Source organism: Athene noctua, chromosome 1 (assembly GCF_965140245.1).
Source record: "Athene noctua chromosome 1, bAthNoc1.hap1.1, whole genome shotgun sequence".
Lineage (NCBI taxonomy): Eukaryota > Metazoa > Chordata > Aves > Strigiformes > Strigidae > Athene > Athene noctua.
This window is the reverse complement of record NC_134037.1, coordinates 136762122-136781372: the sequence shown is the minus strand read 5'-3', so window position 1 is coordinate 136781372 and position 19251 is coordinate 136762122. Positions and strand designations below refer to the sequence as shown.

At 45.0% G+C, this 19251-nt stretch overlaps 1 protein-coding gene across 1 annotated transcript in view; it reads left to right on the top strand.

Moving 5' to 3' along the window:
* GAP43 (growth associated protein 43) overlaps nt 1-19251 on the top strand; it is a 60245-nt gene that overhangs the window by 17498 nt on the left and 23496 nt on the right. The window contains exon 2 of the mRNA XM_074897462.1: nt 14338-14959. Coding sequence (XP_074753563.1) covers nt 14338-14959 — 622 coding nt within the window. The remainder of the gene's footprint in view (nt 1-14337; nt 14960-19251) is intronic.

Here is a 19251-nt window from a genome sequence, read left to right as displayed (position 1 = left end):
GACTAACACTTTAAGTCTTCTTTAAGCTCCTCTGGTTTACTTTGCAATCTTTCAGCAGGTATTTACTAGCCTAGTTCCAACCAGTGGCAAAGTGCTATCTGGTAATTTACAGAACTGTCCTAACAAATAAGGTTTATATAGGCAGAACCGTAGCAGGGTTTTGAAAAAGCCTCAGTGCCCAATTCCACTGGTTTCAATAGGATTAAGGCAAGCAGGCATTTGTCAAGATCCTGCCATTCACTCCCTAAAACCTGGCCCTTTAATTCTTCTTTCAATCAAGTTTATGTTGACCCACTAGTGTTAAAGCATAGGAATGTGTACTAAAATGTTAATAATTCATGAGTGTTTGTAAAGTGCTGTGTGAGTAAAATCTGGAAAGGAGGCATCTTGGGGGGATGTGTTATATTTTCTTCAGGCTTCAAAATAATTGCTTCTGCAAACAAAGCAAAATACAGGTGGAAACTTTTTTCCTCTGCACTGAGATCACAATGTTAGTTGTGTGAAAGCCCCAATAGGTGCTAATTCTACACTGAGTACTCTCAGGTGTTACTAATGATTAGGCAGATCCCAAACCCTTGAGTTAGTGACTCGTTTAAAAAAGTACAAAAAGTATTTGTGCATTTGTAACTTATTCTTTCTGAAAGGGATAAAATGGCTCTTTAATTTAATGTGTTTGAAAATATTCTCTATTTAGGCTCCATTTCAGCAGAATTTAGTGAACTGGTTATGCAGACAGACTTTAGCTGGTGGATTTCTTGCAAATTACTCACTCCACTGTGTTTATATGTGTGTGTGTCGGTGTGTTTGTAACATGCAGGTTGTGATAGTTACACAATATGAATTCTTTCCTCTGACTGGGAAGGAGGAAAAAGAAAGAAAAAAAAATGGAAAAAAAAAAAGAAAAATGGAAAAAAAAGCCATACTCCTGGGCTAAATTTTTAGATAGGTAATCATTTACTATAATGGAATTTGCATGATTTCTGTCTGTTTTCATGACTGAAGGACTGGTTCATCTCAAAAGGAGAGTACAACTAATGACATACCCTGGCCACACAGCGTAGATATTTGCATACCATAATCTTTCCTTCATTTGAGCAGACCTACAATTTCCTTAACTCCAATGATGTGTCTTATGAAGGACTTAGTATTGTTATTGTTAACGGGTCAAAAAAATCAGACTGGCAAGAACCAGCCTTGTCCTGTGACTTCTGGAAGAAGCAGGAATTATGTCTTTCTACAAAGAAAGGGCTGTCTATTTTAAATGGTGCTAGGAGAAAGCAAACTGTTTCCTATAGAATCTAAACTGGGTTTCCTCTGTACACCAGTGTGCTGCCTGTGTCCTTTCTTGTGTGCAGCACACTCCCATTATCTTGACTCATGTTGCTTATTTCATTGCTTCCTTTCCCAGCATCACGAGGGAGATATATCCCAAGAATGTAGAATTAATAATGGTTGTCATCATCATAAATCCTCATACATTCAGCTCTTCTTGCAGTGGGCACTTCTTCCCTCATCTGGAAGCTCACCATTAATACAATAGGAGCATGGATGGAAACCTGGAGAACCTCTGAAATGTGTTTGACATCCTTCTGCTCCATCTTACTTGTCCCATCCTGCTCCAGCTACTCAACTTCTTGACATCCTCAGAAAACTCATAAACGCGCTGGATAGGATTTGGGGGAGGCTGACAGGAATTGGAGCAGTCAGACTCAGGACTCTAACAATCCGTAGGGATTGCTATAGGACACTCAGTCATTCATAAGTTCCTCTAAGCTTTTTATTTCTTCTTTTTTTTTTTTTTTTCCCCTAAGTGCTTAGCTATTTTCAGCACCATCTACGGCTGCAGCTTTTCCTACTGTCTTTGGGAGTCTGATCCACACATTGATTTGTTTTTAGCTATATTGCTAATTATTATTTTTGTGCATATAGTGTTTCATTATTCAGTAAAGCTGGGGAGACATTTTAGTAGAACAAATGTGGATTCAGTAACCAAAGTACGATCTCGAAGTAGGGCTTAATAGGGGTAGGAAGAGTGATCTGGCAAAGAAGGATGGTTTGACAGGTGAGAGCTATCGATATATAAAGGAGTGCTATTAAAAAAGCAGAAACAAGATATTCTCAACATGGAGAAGGTGCAAGGGACTAGACAAAACTCTGGGAGGAACCCTTCAGTTCACCAAAGGAATAAACTGCCAGAGAAACCCAGAGAACCATCTTTGGGGGAAATGTCCAAAGACTGATAAAAAACACTGTTCTTGCAGGGTGGGTTAAAGATGAAGAAAGTAAGCCCTGCTGCAGTGTACAGGGAGGGCCTAGAGGGCCCTGGAGATTTCTAATTATTTGCTCTTCAATGTGTGACAAAGCTGTGCTGTGTGAACTGACCCTTACTAACAGAAGAGGAAACACTGCACATTTTCTGGTGTTAGATTGTCTGTGCATAACTTTCCAGTGCATTCTGTCCAGCTTTGCCTGGGATCCTGAGGGAAGAAGGTTCCCATTCCAGAAACTCACAAATCCTTCTCATGGGGAAAACTCTTTCTGTATCACATCTGTAGCAGAGCAGAAAGAAGTGGAAGGAGCTTTGTGCACCCTGACTGCCCAGCCACCCCCTCCTCCTCACTGAGAGTCCCTTTTCCCTCGACTTCTCTGCCAGGGGGCCACTGAGTAAAGCCCTCCACAGAGAGGGCTCCAGGGGTGCCTGGATGTACAGTATGGTTGTGCTACAGCTGCACCACATACAGGGTGATCAAAATTGTGTGCCTGGGGAAAACACATTACAGTGTGCAGTGCTTTGAGGCTGCTGCCATGCTTCCTGACTGATAAATGGGAAAAAGCCAGAAGACTTTAGGACCGAGATATTTAAAGCCCTTTTTAAAAAGCTACTTAAGGATGGGAAGCCCAGGGAGTGAAAAAATGGAAGGAAAGAACAGCTCTCCTACAGCAGGAAGCTTAGGAGAAGCTCTGCTTAAATGCGGCTGTGAGATACTAGCCCTTGTAAGTGGTGAATCCAAACACTTGTGGCTTTTTTTCCCTAGGACATCTATTCAACACGTTCCTTTTGGCTGGAGTTCTTTATAGCACTAACTTAACAGCGTCCACAAAGGGTCTATCACAGCATGCTCCGCAGGCTTGCCTCCCTTTTTCAATAGGGCTGTATACAGTAGAAGAGCAAAGTAGGAAACAAAATGGCTCGAAGCCACATGTGCATTTCCCATAGCTCAGTGCCAGTCTCTAGAATAAGTGATTAAGCCCTGAGGCTACTGGGTCTCGTGTTCAGCTGCCTGTGGCCCCAAAGGATCTTTCCAATCAAAGCCATGTCTATGCTCTGCTGACAACCCTACCTGAAGGGTGGGGAGAGGGGTATGGCACAACACTATGCCTTCAGTGCTGTGCCACGCAGGAGTGACAGCTGCAATCACAGGTCCAATTCATCAGTTTTATGGACCTTGGAAAGCACTGAAATTACACAAACTGGGCATGGTCTCAGGTGGTCAAGGCCAGGACTTGGGTGAACGAAACTCTGTCATACAAGGTCCCCTCTGGAGACCTTTTCAGGTTCTGACAGACACTTATGCCTCCTTTCAGGATGTTCTCATCCTGCACTGAACAGGAGGGAATAGATAAGAGCACAGCTTAAATATTGCACAATGCTTTACCTTGCTACACCTCCATGCATTTGAAGGTCTTGCAACAGTACAAATACTAATTCTATTAGGTTCAGAGTCCTTTTGGAACATAACAATGTCTTCTCTCGTTGTTTGGAGCAGCAGACCATAAAGGTCTTGTAAAAGTTGTCCCTAGTGAAAATGTAATTGAAATCAATGAAATTACACTCCACTTTCACCACCTGACATTGTATTTGGCATTGAACTTCCAATAAGATCTCAGTACAACTGTTTGTTATTAAGCTGTACTGACTTTGGATAGGAGGAATAGAGATGGTCTAGGTCTTCTAAGACTTTGCTGTAAGTCAGCAGTATCTAAGAGCTCATAGTGGGACCAGTGACCTGTCTCCTATATTTGATATCTTAAGAGTAGCTTTAACTCTTCCCATTCTCACCTGAACTAGTGACTAAGGAGGGAGGAGATACGGGATCTCTCTCCTTCTTTCTCTGCTTGTACTATAACCACATTAAAAGAATGAGAAAAAGATGTAGACCAGGAGTCATTTCACAGGTTTTCTGTAAGGTCTCTGGCATCCAAGACGTGTTATTGCTGTGAAGAATTCAGATCCATAAGAGGGATCCATGTCACCCACTGCTTGTGGTGAGTTCATACACATGCTGACGTGACAGCCCTGTCAGCCACCTCGCAGAAAATCTGTGAAGCGAACATCAGCACCAGTGGTACTGCTGAAGTAAAGGTGGGTGGAGAGAATGGCCAGGGCAAGCCAGAGGAAAAAGTAAAAGTGGGCACATGAGGGCAATCTCTGGGTTAGTCAAGTGCAGATGAGCATGAAGATCCATATCAATATGGATCAACAAATCAATAATCTGAGCTTCTGTGAAGATCAGAGGCAGGACTCAACCCCATCATTCTCTGCCTCCAGCAGCGAGGCTGACACCCTCTCCTAGTGGGGCTGGGGCTGGTGTTAGTGGGGTCAGGCAATCCCAGAGAGCAAGAAGCAGAGCCCACAGACCCATGGCTCTAAGGAGAGGCCATGCCACTGAGACCTGTTGAACCCATCAGAACCAGAAGCTGAGAAAAAACCAGCTGCCTCAGTAAGGAGGTGGAGTCGGTACTCATAAGTAGGAGCCTTTGCTATGGATTTCTGCTCTTTGGAGATACAAGATCCTGGTGCACACACACTTCAGTTCTGCCGTGGGGATGTGGGATTGATTGATCTATCTGGAACAAAAGCCGAAGAGGTTACGAGAGAGGATATCTTAGGCGGAGCTGTTCTAGAGCCAGTTTATCAAACTACATAGACCTGCAACTTTGGTTACTTGGGTTTTGCTGGGGGCAGTTCTGGTGATTTGGAAAACTCGACTCTGCTCCTTGGGGAATGGGGAAGCTGTTGGCTAAAGGTGGTGCTGTGGGTTAGGCTCTCTTTCAGGAGATTAGAAAAACAAAAGACAAAGTTCTGACCAGAAGGAAAATGGACACTAAGAAAGGCAGTAGTGACTTTGCTGTCCTTGTAGATTCTGGTGAAGAATCCTGGTTGCTGTCTTCTTCAGGTCACCCTGTCATTTCAGGTGGGATGCACAGCCCTGTCCCCCCTGAGGTCCAACCGCTGTACGTGACTGTGGGCACAGGCAGCAGCTACAGGGTTTCACCTCAGCAGTAGCTGCAGTTCAGGAGGAGAGAGACCTTTTCTTCTTTGTGCAGGTGCCAGGTGTAAAAGCAGTGAGGGGTGAAAAGGCCTGTAGAAACAGCACTGTCCAGATGCTCTGTGGAGCAGAAGTTCATTGTAGAGCAGTGTGGGAAGGCAGGCTGGTGCACAGCCAAAGCATTTTCCTCATTGAAACCTTAGTTGAGATGAGCATGGCCGATGGGATGGTCTGTGATAATTGAATAGGATGTTCATGAGAGCATGTGGTCCCTGCAGCACCACAGCAAAACCTCAAGGGCAAAGTAAGCATCGTCCTTTACATTTTATAAGTAGGGTGACACAGCTACGAGCGAAGGACTGAAGAACCTTCACTGCCCGCCTGTGCTTCCTCTCTCGTATCTCCCTGCTGCCTCAGAGAAGCTGCTCCATCTCACTTTCCCCCTCCACTGTCCAGGATGGGGAAGGAGCAGGAAAAGCTCAAGCCCAGGAGCTGTCACACCTTAACTCACTCACATCCACATCAGCCTACTTACTGACAGGGCCAGCTCCCCAGCAGGCCACAGTCAGGAGGCTGATGGCAGGGTCCTTGGGACCACTGCTAGCCCAGTGCTCGTGGAAATGACAGCCAGGGTTGTGCAGCGAGGTGTCGTGGGCCAGAGAGCACTGCCAACACCTTTCAGCTGTGGCACAGTCATGCAGTTCTGCTCCAGGAGACCCTGCTTGGCTTTTTAGCTGCCTATTTTTCTTGGTATTTCCCACTGTCACACCCTTTGGATGTGGATCAGTGATATTCTCTCTCTCCCTTGAACTCTCCCTTCCTCTGCATCATATCTCTGTCATTGTACCTCTTGTTTATTTGCCTTTCTTCCATCAGTGGCTTGGCTTGGACTGGTTTTACCTCTCTCCCCACCTTTCCTTTTCTCCTCTCCATTTGGTTCCTTTGTTCTTCCCTCTCATCTACTCTCATTCCTTTCCTTTTCTGCCTCAAGACCTGTCTTGTCCCCCACCCTTCCACCTTACCACACCAGCTCCTCGCAGTGCCCCTTCTGCCCACCCCAGGTTTCAACCCCAATCTCCCCTGCCCTGCTCACTGCTACAGTGGCAAAGCCTGGGGCTGTCCTGGGGAGGAAGGTCGCGGCTGCAATAGCAGAGCCCACCCTCTAAGCAGCTTCCCAAGCCTCTGGGAATTAGACTGTGCCTTGCTTTCCCTAATTGCTGGGGATGCTTGACTTTAATGAACTTGCAAATGCTTTCTCAGAAGATAATTGCCCCCATTTCCAGTGACATAAACTAAAATAATAATAATAATAGTAATAGTAATAATAATAATAGAACAAATACAGCCCTGAGCTTACCATCAAGCAGGGAGGGAACTACTTGATGCTTAGTGCTGTCTCATCACTAGGTTGAGAGATTTCATGGTGTTGGCGGTCACTGCCAGAAGAAGGTATCAGAGGAGATTCAAAGTTAACAGGCAGGTTAAAAAGAAGGTTCATAGACTGGATTTGTGGCTTGAGCCTTTCATTGTTCTTCTGCTGGATGAAAAACCCTGGGCAAACCAGCAAGGAGTGCAAGCAGGTGCTGAGCTAGTGACAGCGCCTCAGTCTAGTTGCCCATGGACTGATGGTCCCAGCAAAAAATTCCTCACAATTTCTAGGTGCAACTAGGAAAGGTCAGCGTAACCTCAGAGACCAGCAGTGGACAGGCTTGTAGTATCCCTGTCTAGAGTTTAATTAGGTTGGGGAGAAGTAAGGAACTTCCCATCACCAGAGCTGGGTGCAGCCCTGTGTTCCCATGGAGGGAATGGGGCAGGAACTGTAGGACACAAGCTGATGTGGAAATGGCCCTAAAGACCTTGCACAACCCTGGGCTCTGGGGAGGCTCAGCAGCTGCCAGCACCAGATCTCAGGGAAGCAAGTCTGAGCTGTAAATTAGCCTCTGGCTCTTGGCTGCAGCTAGAAGCAGAAGCAAATGTGTCCAGCCCTCGTGGGGGCAGGCACAAGGTAGGGAGGGAAAGATCAGTAATTCATGGTTTCATTAGCTGCTCATGGTCAGGAGACCATGGGATTCAGAGTCTAAAGGTGTAACTTTAAAATAATTCCCATAGCAGCAACCATCCTTGCCTGAACTGCCCTGAACAGGATCACACAAACTACATAGTTTGAGCCTAGATAAAATTTCTCTTTAGTCCAACGACATCCAAGCTTGTGTTTCTGTCTAAGCCCATCTGCAGTAGAAACCACATATTCTTTGAATGGACTTTTCAAATCAAAGCATAGTTCAAGGGAAATTTTTCCCTTGGTCCTTTTGCTGAATTTCTCTAATACAGTCTATTTTGGGAATGAATTTACACTGTCAGCTTGGATAACTTCCTGCTTCATTTCCAGGCTTTGGCCCCTTGATCTGAATGCCTGCTGGCTGGCTCCTTCTGGAGTGACACAAGTATTTCCCTCCAAAAAGGGCAGCACAGGATGTGCCAGGATCCAACCTGAAGCAAAAGTATAGATGTTGATTGTGCCAAACACCCAAGGCCTTCAACACAGGCCACACAGACCTTGTTCCCTCAAGTGCCCTCACACACTTAGGCCATGCCCCAGGATACACACATGCTCTAGGCATTAACTACAAAAGCACTGCCCAAACAAGCTGCAACCCAGTCCTGTCTCTGAGACTTTGGGTGGTTTGAATTGAAAGACTGAATGCATCCTCTGCCCCACAACCACTGTAAGTGCTCCACAGAGCTCAGATCAGCCCCAAGGCAAGTGCTCTTCCCCAGTGACATCCCTGAGCCACTCTGCTCCAGAAACCATGAGTCCTGGGCATCAGTCACTTTGCATCAGTTTCAGGGGCAAGGCTCTTCTTTCTTTCACCCAGCCTGTAAAGGCAATACTAAGTGCCTTTCTCCGTTTAACCACTGGAGCTATAGGAGCTTCAAGGTAGTAGACGACACCATGGTTGACCAGCAGCTTAAGAGAAACAGGCTTACAAGAAGGCAGAGTCACAAAACAGGTGAGGAGAGTATAATGTATTTATTGAGAAGATGCACTAAAAATACCTAAATCTGTCTAACTTAGATTATTTTCTACCTCTCTTCTGAATACACAAGTGAATACTATCCATCCATCTGCCTCACTATCATTTGCTTATTCTATTCCAGGCACCACAAAATAGAGAGGAAATTTCCTACATGTGAGAGGATCTTGTAGAGGAAAGGATGAAAACTCCATTGTTAGAGGATTTGAAACTGGAAAGCTGAAACCCTGCTAGTTATACCCTGGGGAACCATCCTGAATAAGCCTTCAGAGCTATGAATTAATCTTTTCTCTCTCAAGGGTGTTTTACCTGCCATCACCATAGTCATGCTGGGAAAAAAAGGAACTTTGTTTGTTTCCTCACCTTGCAGACAGGTTGTGCTGAGAAGTGCCATCCTCCAGCCAGGTGTCTTCACACCGTTTAACTGGGTTAAAAAAAAAGCTGTTCTCTGTGCTAAATTGCTTCCTCACTTCACAAGACAATGAAAGCCTTTTCTCTCTCTCATGTGTCCATGCTTCACTCCTTCTGGGGAGACACCTGGTCTTTTTTTTTTTTTTTTTAATGCATTCTGCTCCTTAAATGCTGTCTCTGAGACAAATCAGGTCATGTAGAGCTAGGCCCGCAAAAGCATTGAGATGACTCAATACTATTAAATCAATGGGAGTCAGGTGCCTAAATTTCTTTGTGAGTCTGGACCCAAGCGACCTTGAATCACATCAGTAGGAACATACATTGTGCTCTAGTCAAGATTAGAGCATGGGCTGAGATGCCCTTAACCCCACAAGTAACACGGGTGATTAGTTGATTCAGCACTACTTCACCTATCTAACTGAAGGAAAGATTTCCCCACGTGCATTAGCACAGGTGTCGTGAGAAAGGAATGACTTGGGATCCCTATATTTTTGCATGGAGAACATGGGTTTTTTGTTTGTTTTTTGTTTTTTGTTTTTTTCTTAATAATCAGGTATCATATTTCCCTTGGGTTGTGAAGTGGGTTATCAACAACTGTCACTGGTCCTATGGATGTCCAGGCTCTAGCCAGCATTGATGCCTTCTCTGGTGAAAGCTGTGTAAATCCTAAATCTGGACCCGTGGCATATGGGTTTCAGAATCCCAGGAGATGGCAACATGAATCGAAGGGCTCTGGGATTTGCTGTCACATGAAAAAGGAGCTCCTATCTAAGGACAGAAAGGAGCACGATACCAGAGTGATGACTGAATGTATAGTAGCCTGGTCCTAGGATGGACATTAAGGAGGCTGACACATGCTATATATTGGTGGGCAGAGAAACACCAGGAAAGAGACAGCTATAGAGGCGGGCAGAGGAGACCATATAATATTGAAAGACCTTTCGATGGAACAGTAAGTTCTGTCTTGATCTCTTCATCCCAGCACCCGAAATACAAAACTACGTGATTATTCTTCCAAGGCCAGGCAATGAAATACACGACGAGAGTGGACAAACAGCAAACAAGGACCAAAGCATGCAGTCCTCTCCTTTCTTGCTCTTTGCCTATGTGTGGCTGCAAACACATGGAACATCTGGAAAACATAGAGTTTCTCCATTACTCCTTCCCTGATGTACCAGCATGTAGGACATTTAGAAGGGCCTGGAGGTTACAGTTACACTTTCTTCATTCTTTGCCGTATTTTAACCGCTCTGTAAGCTGTGGGTTTGGAGATGAAAGGTTGAAAGGCGGCCAGGGATTAGAAATCTTCTTGGGGTCATGTCTCCATGCAGTTTCCACATTCCTGGTACCTAAGGACTAACCTCTGCCCTACCTATGTCTTAAACCTTTATTTCTTATCTCCTGCTCTCTCAGCTATGTGACAGCAAAGAAAATCTCACTTACAGGAACAGTCTGTCTGGGAAGGGATGTCCTAGAAACCTGGAGGTGTGGCAGACAAGCAGATGGAGGTGGTGAGAGGATCATCCCTCTAGGATTGGAAAGATGTTGTGGCCTGTGTAGATAGAGACATAAAAGCTTAACTGTGTTTCATAAAGGCAAAGCTTTGCGCACTGGCTTCAGTGGGTATGTGGGGATGTTCTGAATAAAAAAATTTGACATGTTTGACTATCTATGTCCCTTTATACATCCATATATATATGTGTCCACCAGCCTCAGTGATTTCAAGTCCTTCTGCCATTGTAGATTTGTTTCACACTAAATGAAACATTTGCTCTGTGTAAAATGACAGTACGTTGCATGCACAATATCATAAATATGTCAATATTAAGTACTAGTATGAGTTTACTTTACACATAAATGTGTAAATGAAGGGTGTACATGATGGAATGTTAATATATGAAAGCTGTCCTTACCAGACCTGATTCCTGGCTGTGAGCTCTAGATTCTGTACAAACAATAGTAATAATAGTCACTTTATTCCAGCCACAATACTACAACCAAGATGTCATACATGCGTGGCAGATAGATAAGACGGACAGATTTCTTGTTTTCCACTGAGATGCTTTTGAATACATCCTGGCAGGGCTGACTCACCCTTTTAGCTTTCCAAGGAAGAAAAATTGCTTTTCAGGAGCTTCACTGTATACAGGTTATTTCTGAGCAGCTTCCTTAATTAAGGTTTATCTGCTGTGTGCATAAACTGCAGATGAAGAGCCCTTGTCTTTTTTTGTGTGAACAGAAGTTTCCCTCTGAACAATCTGTTTCTCACCCAACCCATTGTTATACAACATGACACACATACTCTATGGATACTGTGTCTTCTGGCCCCAGAAGTAGCTGCAGGCCAATAGCCAGAAAAAAAAAGCCATTTCAAATGCCTGAGATGCTTCAGTGGGGAAGGACTGAATAGAAATGGGATTCCTGAGGTCCACAGTTGGCACAGACAAACTATTAGTACATTGCTTTCATCTGTGACCTTAAACTCCACCTCTGCCCCAGCCTCCTGTTTCTTATCTTTTATATCTGAAATGATCCTGAAAGCACCCTGTTGGAAATACATTTTCCAGTTGCAAACCTCGCAATCTGGCAGCGACTCAAACTGATGTCATCTCAACTGGGATAAGAGGACAGTGATGTCATTGGAATAGGAAAGGAGCCTTTTAGCTCTGTAATGTGGTAGGTGCGGGCCAGAGGTTTCAGTGTGACCTCCCTGGAGAGAAAAAGTGCTCTCCCCTTGCCTGCCAGGTAAAGGGCTGGCTGGCAGTCACAGCTTTCCACAAATTCATCTGTCAGAATAGCCGGAGAGCCAACCCTGCGGCTGGCTGCGCTCTGGCCTCCTGCTAGCAGTGGGAAGGGGATAAGCCTTTGCAGGGCTGCATGGCCCAGGTAACAGGGTAAATCGTCTGGAGTCAGAGAGGTGTGCACGTAGCGGGGAACACCTCACAGAATCACAGAATCAACTAGGTTGGAAAGGACCTTGAAGATCATCTAGTCCAACCGTTAACTTCACGCTAGCTGACCTGGTTGGCGCAGGAGGTGCGTGGGATGTGAGGCCAGCAAGCCAAGACACATCTCCCTTCAGTCAATGGTTTTCATCTTTGTCCAAGGATTAACAATTTTGTCACTTTCACTAATGGTTTTGCAGGAATCAGGCATACAGGACTGGACTTTTAGGGTCTTGTAGTTGGGTCTAAATTGTCTTTCCAATCTCCCAGTCCTGCTGCTGTTTGAGATTGGCCACAGTCAGGGAGAGAGAGTCAAAGCTAAAGCATCTAATTGTTATACAGTGCTATAAAGGAGTACCTAGTCTGTCTTCACGTTGCTGTGGCTACAGTGTAATGCAGGCATACCCAAGCTCTTCTTAAACCAGCTAGTCCAGGTATTAGTAGTTACGTTGCCACAGCAACACAGGACTTACTGCAAGCTGCAAAACTTGCCTAAGGAGCAGGATGGATGAGCCTGTGCAGAGCTCTGCACTACCCTGGCTGGATCACAGCTGTTCTGTGAACAAGTTGGTTTAAAGGTACTTCTGATTTGTTTCCATCCCCTTGTGCTGAAATAGGCTGAAAAGCTTAAGCCCTGATGCTAAATAACACAGTGCAGAGTTAGCTGTGCAAGCAAAAGACATACATGAATGATTGCATTGATAACGTCTGCATTGACTCTACACATAACCATCATCTGAGAAGATGAGATGAACACGCAAGCCCACTTTCTGTACCACGTCACTTCATGCATGTGGAGAGGTGTAAATGTAACTACTCAGCTGTGCCCCTGTGGTAGGTACGACGACTGTTTTGTCCCTGGGCATGGTCAGGAGCATGAAAACTCCTTGTGCTGAATTTGGTGTATTATATCAGTTGCGTATTCATTCACAGGCTTTTTCACTCACCCCCCAACATAACCATCCTGGTGCGTAGCCTCACTCCCAGAGTTATTTCCTGCTGTATACAGACCCATCCTCACCTCTCCATAGCTGTATAGAGAGGCTCTTTTCCTTGGTGATTTGGGGGCTGCTCATTCCTTGGCCACCACACCCACTCCAGCTCACACCTCTTTACCTGGAGAACAATTCCAGGTGGGCACCAGTGCTCAGGTGGGGGATCCTGTGCTCACTGGGGAGCCAGGGGGAGGTCATGGGTACCACCTCTGGCATGCCAGTGGCCAAACGTTTGGTTCAGTGGCACGTTCATGCTTACACGTGTGTGCCTGACCCTGTCTTACGCTGTGGCAGTGATCACTGTCAGTCCGTTTCCCAGTTGATCGCTGGCAGTGTGGCCAGTTCTCTCCCCTTCTTCACAGGCATAGTGTTTCCAGTGCCACGTGTGCAAGCTGCAGCAGCTTCTTCTCCTCTTTTCCTGCTGCACTCTTTTTGAATGCATGAGGCTGTCCCCTCTCTGCTCTTATGGTCCTGGGCCTTTGCCCAGATGGCACCTCTCAGTTGCAGTGGCCTAAGGAGTGGTTTCCTCCTCCCACCCAGGAATAAATGCTTGCTATAGCTTTCTCAGCCAGCTCATTTTCTCTCTTTTGTGACCTGAGCCAGTGTTGGAAAACAGGTGCAGACAGCAAAGAGGCCAGTGGCTCTGCTTCCGAGTAGCTCTTTTGAATGCTTCCCAATGGGAATATTAATACAACAGTGTCCTTTCATCAATATGCAGCTGAGCTGTTACTTGCCCAAGGGCTGCTAAATTATTGGGGTGAAGCATGGTATGTCCTGCAGATTCAGTGGGGGTTTACACCCTGAGCATTATCTGTCTGCAGCAGACCAGCATGAGGCACAGGCTCTGTTTTAGTCCCATTTAAGACCCTAATGCATGGCCTAAGTCTAAAAACACGGGGAATGCCTGCTCTTTGTTGCAAGGCTGAATCCCCCCCCAACAGTCTGAGGAATAATAATAATAATAATAATCTGCTGAAATTGGAAAGACTGATATCTATCTGCCTATGATTCCTTCATTGAAATCATGAGTGGGGAGCAGAGGCTTGGAGTGCTTGCAGGCAGGGCATTTGTGAGGAGTGTATCCTGTGAATACCTGTGTATGTCTAACAGCATGCATCTGCAGTGGGGTGGGCAGTGATCCTATTCTCTGTTGGCCATCCCGAGCCAAAAAGCTATAAAGGACAAAACACTTGGTATCATTAGAGTCACACACCTGTGAAACAAGGTATCATTAAAAAGAAACAAAGACTTGAAGGCAAAGGTGGATTTGGAAGGACTGTGAAAATCCCCCTCAGGAGAGTGTTTTGGAAATGAGTTAGGAGGACAAAATGGTGTATTTCAAAACGGATGGGAAAATAAATCATGGGAATAGAGACAACCCAGCTGGTGCATGCCTTTCCACATAGCCAAGGTGCTCTCAGCATTGCTGATGGAGATGATGAGGTGCTTTAAATTCCTTTTACAAACCCCCACATGTGTCTGCCCAGCCGTAGGATGAAATTAGAGGCGCCTGGCTTCAGACCCATACCAAATGGCAAGGCTGCTTTGAAACTTGCCACTGGTTAGCAGAAGTGGAAGGTGGGACATTTCCAATAAAACCAGAGCCTGGGCTGCACCTGGAGAAATCTTAACTTATCTCCCTGTTTTCTCCTCTGCCTTCCTCCCTTGTTCTTCTTCAAAGGTTGAAAAAAATGAGGACGGGGACCAAAAGATCGAGCAAGATGGTATCAAACCAGAAGATAAAGCTCATAAGGCAGCCACCAAAATCCAAGCCAGCTTCCGTGGACACATAACAAGGAAAAAGCTCAAGGGGGAGAAGAAGGGGGATGCCCCGGCATCTGAGACTGATGCCGCTGACAAGAAGGAGGAAGGCCCTGCTGGCGGAGCGGCCGAGAACAAAGAGAGCGAGGCTCCCACTGCCACAGAAGCAGCCGCCACTGACAGTGCCCAGCTGGAGGAGGGCAGCAAGGACAGCAGCGCGCCAGCGGAGGAGAAAAAAGGAGATGGAGCCGCCGACACGGGCTCAGAGCAGCCAGCCCCACAGGCTGCCACTCCTGCTGCCTCCTCGGAGGAAAAGCCCGCTGCTGCCGCCGAAACGGAAAGTGCCACTAAAGCTTCCACTGATAACTCGCCGTCCTTGAAGGCTGATGAAGCCCAAGACAAAGAGGAGCCTAAACAAGCCGACGTGCCTGCTGCTGACACCACTGCCACCACCACCCCTGCCGCAGAGGATGCTACTGCCAAGGCAACAGTGCAACCCCAAATGGAGACAGTGGAGAGCAGCCAAACCGAAGAGAAGACAGGTGAGTGAATGCCTCGCTAGGGAATGGGTGTCTCCAGAAATGGATACCTCCCTTGGTCTCTGGGGGATGCATCTGAGGTGGTCCAGCAAGAGCTGGTGCAGGGGTTAGACTGATGGTTAATAATGGAATCTCCTTGCTGGGTTTTAGGGGTGGGGGCAGTTGTATGTTCTTGCTTAACACCCTCTTCCCTGCTTCCTGGCAGCTTTTTGCAAATACTGCATCTCCTCTCGAGGCTTCTGTTCCTCTAGGTGGAGAGTGCTATCCATCCTTTTTATCCATGGTGTTAGGAGAGTGTCAGCCAGCTGGGGGCTTGGAGAAACCTGGAAGAGCTCCCCAAGCTCAGCATATACTAAAAAGGTGATGAACCTTCCCAGCCACTCTAGCACAGGCAGCTCCAGTGGGGTAACAAACCAGCCCGAGCTGACACCAGCTCACTGGAGGCTGCCAGCTTGAGCTGAAAATCTCACAAGACAAAAGCACTCTCACACCACAGGAGGCCATTTAGCCTTGCTGGTGGGATGGTCAAGAAAGAGTCACAAGGGTCTTTCTTCCATCTGCTTGTGAATGGATGATATTTCTGGTACAACCACATCCCAGGCAGAAACATCTTATCAGTATTGCTCATAGTTTCATCCACACCAATACTTCTATATTGGAGTAGCCCATGACAGCCATACTTGAAGCTTTTAGATGTGTCAGCAGGGTCAGACCCACATGGTAGGAGGATCAGGTAGGGAAAGGAAAGATTAAAGGCCCTAACAGCCTAGTGAGTGAGGACAGAAGAGAGGGTTGAACACAAACAGTCATGCTAGGAGGTGTTTTCAATTCTTTGCTCTTGTCCGAGTGCAGCTCTGCTTAACTAGTTCCCCTGGGAAGAAATGAAAAGTTTTGAGAGGCAGAAGTAGCATTTTTGTCAAAGGCCTAGTGTTTACAAACCATAAAGAGCTGTTTCTGAATTGCGATACTGAGGTGGGTAGAAAATACATCAAAGACCAGAGGATACTTTTGCTCTTGTTCTTTACCTTCCTTACGTTATCAAAGAAAGAGAATGTAAACAAAACAAAACAAAACAAGGTAACATCAGAGGTAGGCACCACATGAAATTCAATCAAGAGGTAGGGCCAAGCATAACTGCCCTCCACATTCGTGAGACATTCAGTTGTACAGGGCATTCTGCAGTCATTAGCTTCTTAGGCAAAAATGTGTCATATCACCTTGATATTCATAAGCAGCATGATGTAGTTGTTACAGAGCTTCAGCATCTAGTCTTGCAATTACTGATGTTTCTTCGTCGTTTCATTTGGCCCACTACTTCTCTTCCACAAATTACAATTCCAACTCTCTAATTAGACTTCCAAGCTTCATAACTAACTCAGGGCTTCAGATGACTGTGTTTCTGCTCAACAAAGTGGACAGATAGAAAGAACAGACATCCAAAAGGACAGATAAGTACTGGGAGAGGAGTTCATGCAGAACATTTATGATTTAAGGTATGGATAAGGGGTGTGGCCTTCAAGAGTGTGAGGCTAAACTGAATGTACACAACAACAAAAGGTTGCTGGATTTACCTCCTTTGGTTTAAACATTTCTAGAGACAAGCCTTGAAATTGCATTGTCCAAGTTGGCTTTTTGTTGTCCAGGTCTCCAGTCCGTTGTTCTTACTTGTGTGATGAGTGGCAAAATAATTGTCATGTGATTTGTGAAATCTAATTTGTTGCCTGCTGTGCTTGCATTGTTTCTATACTTGGGCAAAGGAATAAACTTCGATGGCAAAAATAGGAGAGTGAATCAGCGTTTTGGGGTCCTCTGTACATGGGATAACTAGTGATAATTAACTCTTGTTTAAGACTTGGGATGCCTTATTCCTAAACAAGAATAGTGATTCTGCTTTGAATTAACATTCTATTTTTATTCCTGTTAATCTGCTCTAATGGATAGAGGTAGGATATTCATAGTAGCAGGCTATTTCACTTGCTAAATTGTACCTGTTTTGAGTCACCACTCATCAGATAATGGTTTATTTCTGTGTACTATTCTAAATTATTTGTAGATATTTTCCCCATGCTCTTACTGGCTTTATCATAATTTGAATTGGCCAACCATTCCTGGCCACATCATTTGAAGTGGCCATTTACATGCATGATTTAATATGCATTTGCACATGATACTATTACTTATGTAAATATCTAGCCAACAAAGTTGGAAAATCTAAAATCAAATATACATTTAAAAATGAGTTTTCAGTGATTGCTTGAGTGTCCAAGACCAGTATCTGCATCTATTTATACTTACTCAGTATGCATGGAGTACTACTCAAGCTTACCAATGTTTGCAGAAAGCAAACATGGAAGGTATGTGGCCACAGTCAAACTGATAGTGTCGTTAAAATGTTAATGAATATAGATTTTTTTTTTTTCTCAATTCCTATTCCAGTATATCAGCCTTCCAGTCACAAACTTGAACAGCTGGGTAAATGCCCCCAGAGCCATCCAAGAAAGAAATGCAAAAAATATTAAATAGGCCTTCTTGTCCATGTCTCTGAGGATCCTGGATTGTGTTCTGCAATACAATCTATAGCACAATGTCCAGAATAGTAAGAAGCTGCTTTCTCCTTAAAGAATATTTCACAAAAGAACATTATCACAGTATAAAAGTTCCCATGGACAGGAAATATTTCCTGGCAGAAAGCCTGTTTTCTTTATTCTACCTTCATCCTATTACTCCCTCTCATCTCTTTAAACCTCTCTGTTTCTCGGTACTTTTTCCATAGATTTAAAGACATTTGCCATGTCTCGACCTTTCTCCCAGTCATCCCCTAGCAAACACAGCACTGGTGGTTGTTGGCATGGCTACGATGGTCATCCACAAAAGAGGGAGGGCTACCAAACATCTGCCACTCCAGTACTCCTCCAGCCTGGGGACAGATCCTCTTTCAGCTTCATCAGTCCCCTTCTCCCAGAAGTCATCCCCTTGGCTTTCAAAGGTCATCTCTTACCCTTTCTGTGATCAAAGACTGGCACAGTAGTATCTGGTGTCAGGCTGCCAAAAATAAATCAAATTGACTCCTAGCCAGTGTCATTGGTTGGCTGGTTGCCGTGGCAGGCTTGGCTGCTACTACCGTGAGGCATGACCATGCTACTTTTGTGTGGTGATGTTCATCTGCCTTAAAATTTAGTACAATGGTTGTACCATGTCATCTGTGGGTATCTTCCCCAGTGCAAACACAAGCAAAAGGCAAGGCATTTCATTTATATCCAGAAGATATTTTTGCCTTCACCTAAGGGCAGGACAAAAAAAGATAAGAAGAGAGGAAAAGAATAACTAACCAGATAAAGAGAAGTGCATAATTTTTAATGCTTAATATTTATGGAGTGGGTGAGAGGCTGGGTGATTCTTCATGCCAGTCACTAATTCCCCTGACAGCCCACAGCTCTCCTTGTTATTCAGTTCCACATACTCTATCGGTCTGTTGGTAATAGCTTGGGAAATGGCTTCAAACAACCGTCCTGTATCCAGTATTAGTGGATCTGGAATCCCAGGCATTCCCAGTTGTACAGTAGGGCAGTTTCTAAGCAATCCTCAATGTATCAAAAAGTAGATGGATTCCACCCTGGGTAAGGCATGAAATGAGTCAGTGGGCTTTGTTCAGCGGCAATGAAGGATTGATGTAAGAAGGACATCTCTTAGCTCTCTTCACATCTTTTGATGGGTGACTTGCACGCCAAGAAAGTGTTCTCTTATCTGAGCATCCTTGCTAAGACTGATGTTTATAGGCTTTCTTGCTATGATCCAACTTTTGTCTCTTTGGTGTTGGTATTATGCTTAGAGAGGCTCCCTTAGATGCCAACCTACTCAAGAAGACAAAATTCAAAAGTGGTAGGAGGGAATTTATGCATTACATATGGATGAGGAGGTGACACTTATTCTAATCTAGATTGTATTGGCTTTAATCCAGAGAATCTCCATCAAAGTTATTGGAAAGAGTCTACATTAGCACAGCTTTGAAGTGAGATCAGCATCCAGCACAGCAGACTATAGAAGAAGATGGGCTACTGTGTGCCTTCCGGGGAGGAGAGGAGGTGAATTTCACACAATGTTAGATTCTCTTTGTACTTTCCAAGGTTTTAGAGTCTCACCTCCAAATCTGACTAGCTCTCACATCAAAAGCTCTCTCAGATTGTCAGGTAAGAATACAACAAAGCTCAGAAATGTGAAAGAGTAAATTGTGCCTAAGGAAACAAATGGATCTTCTTTTGTTGGGACATGAAGAATGCTTTCTCCCACTTGATGGA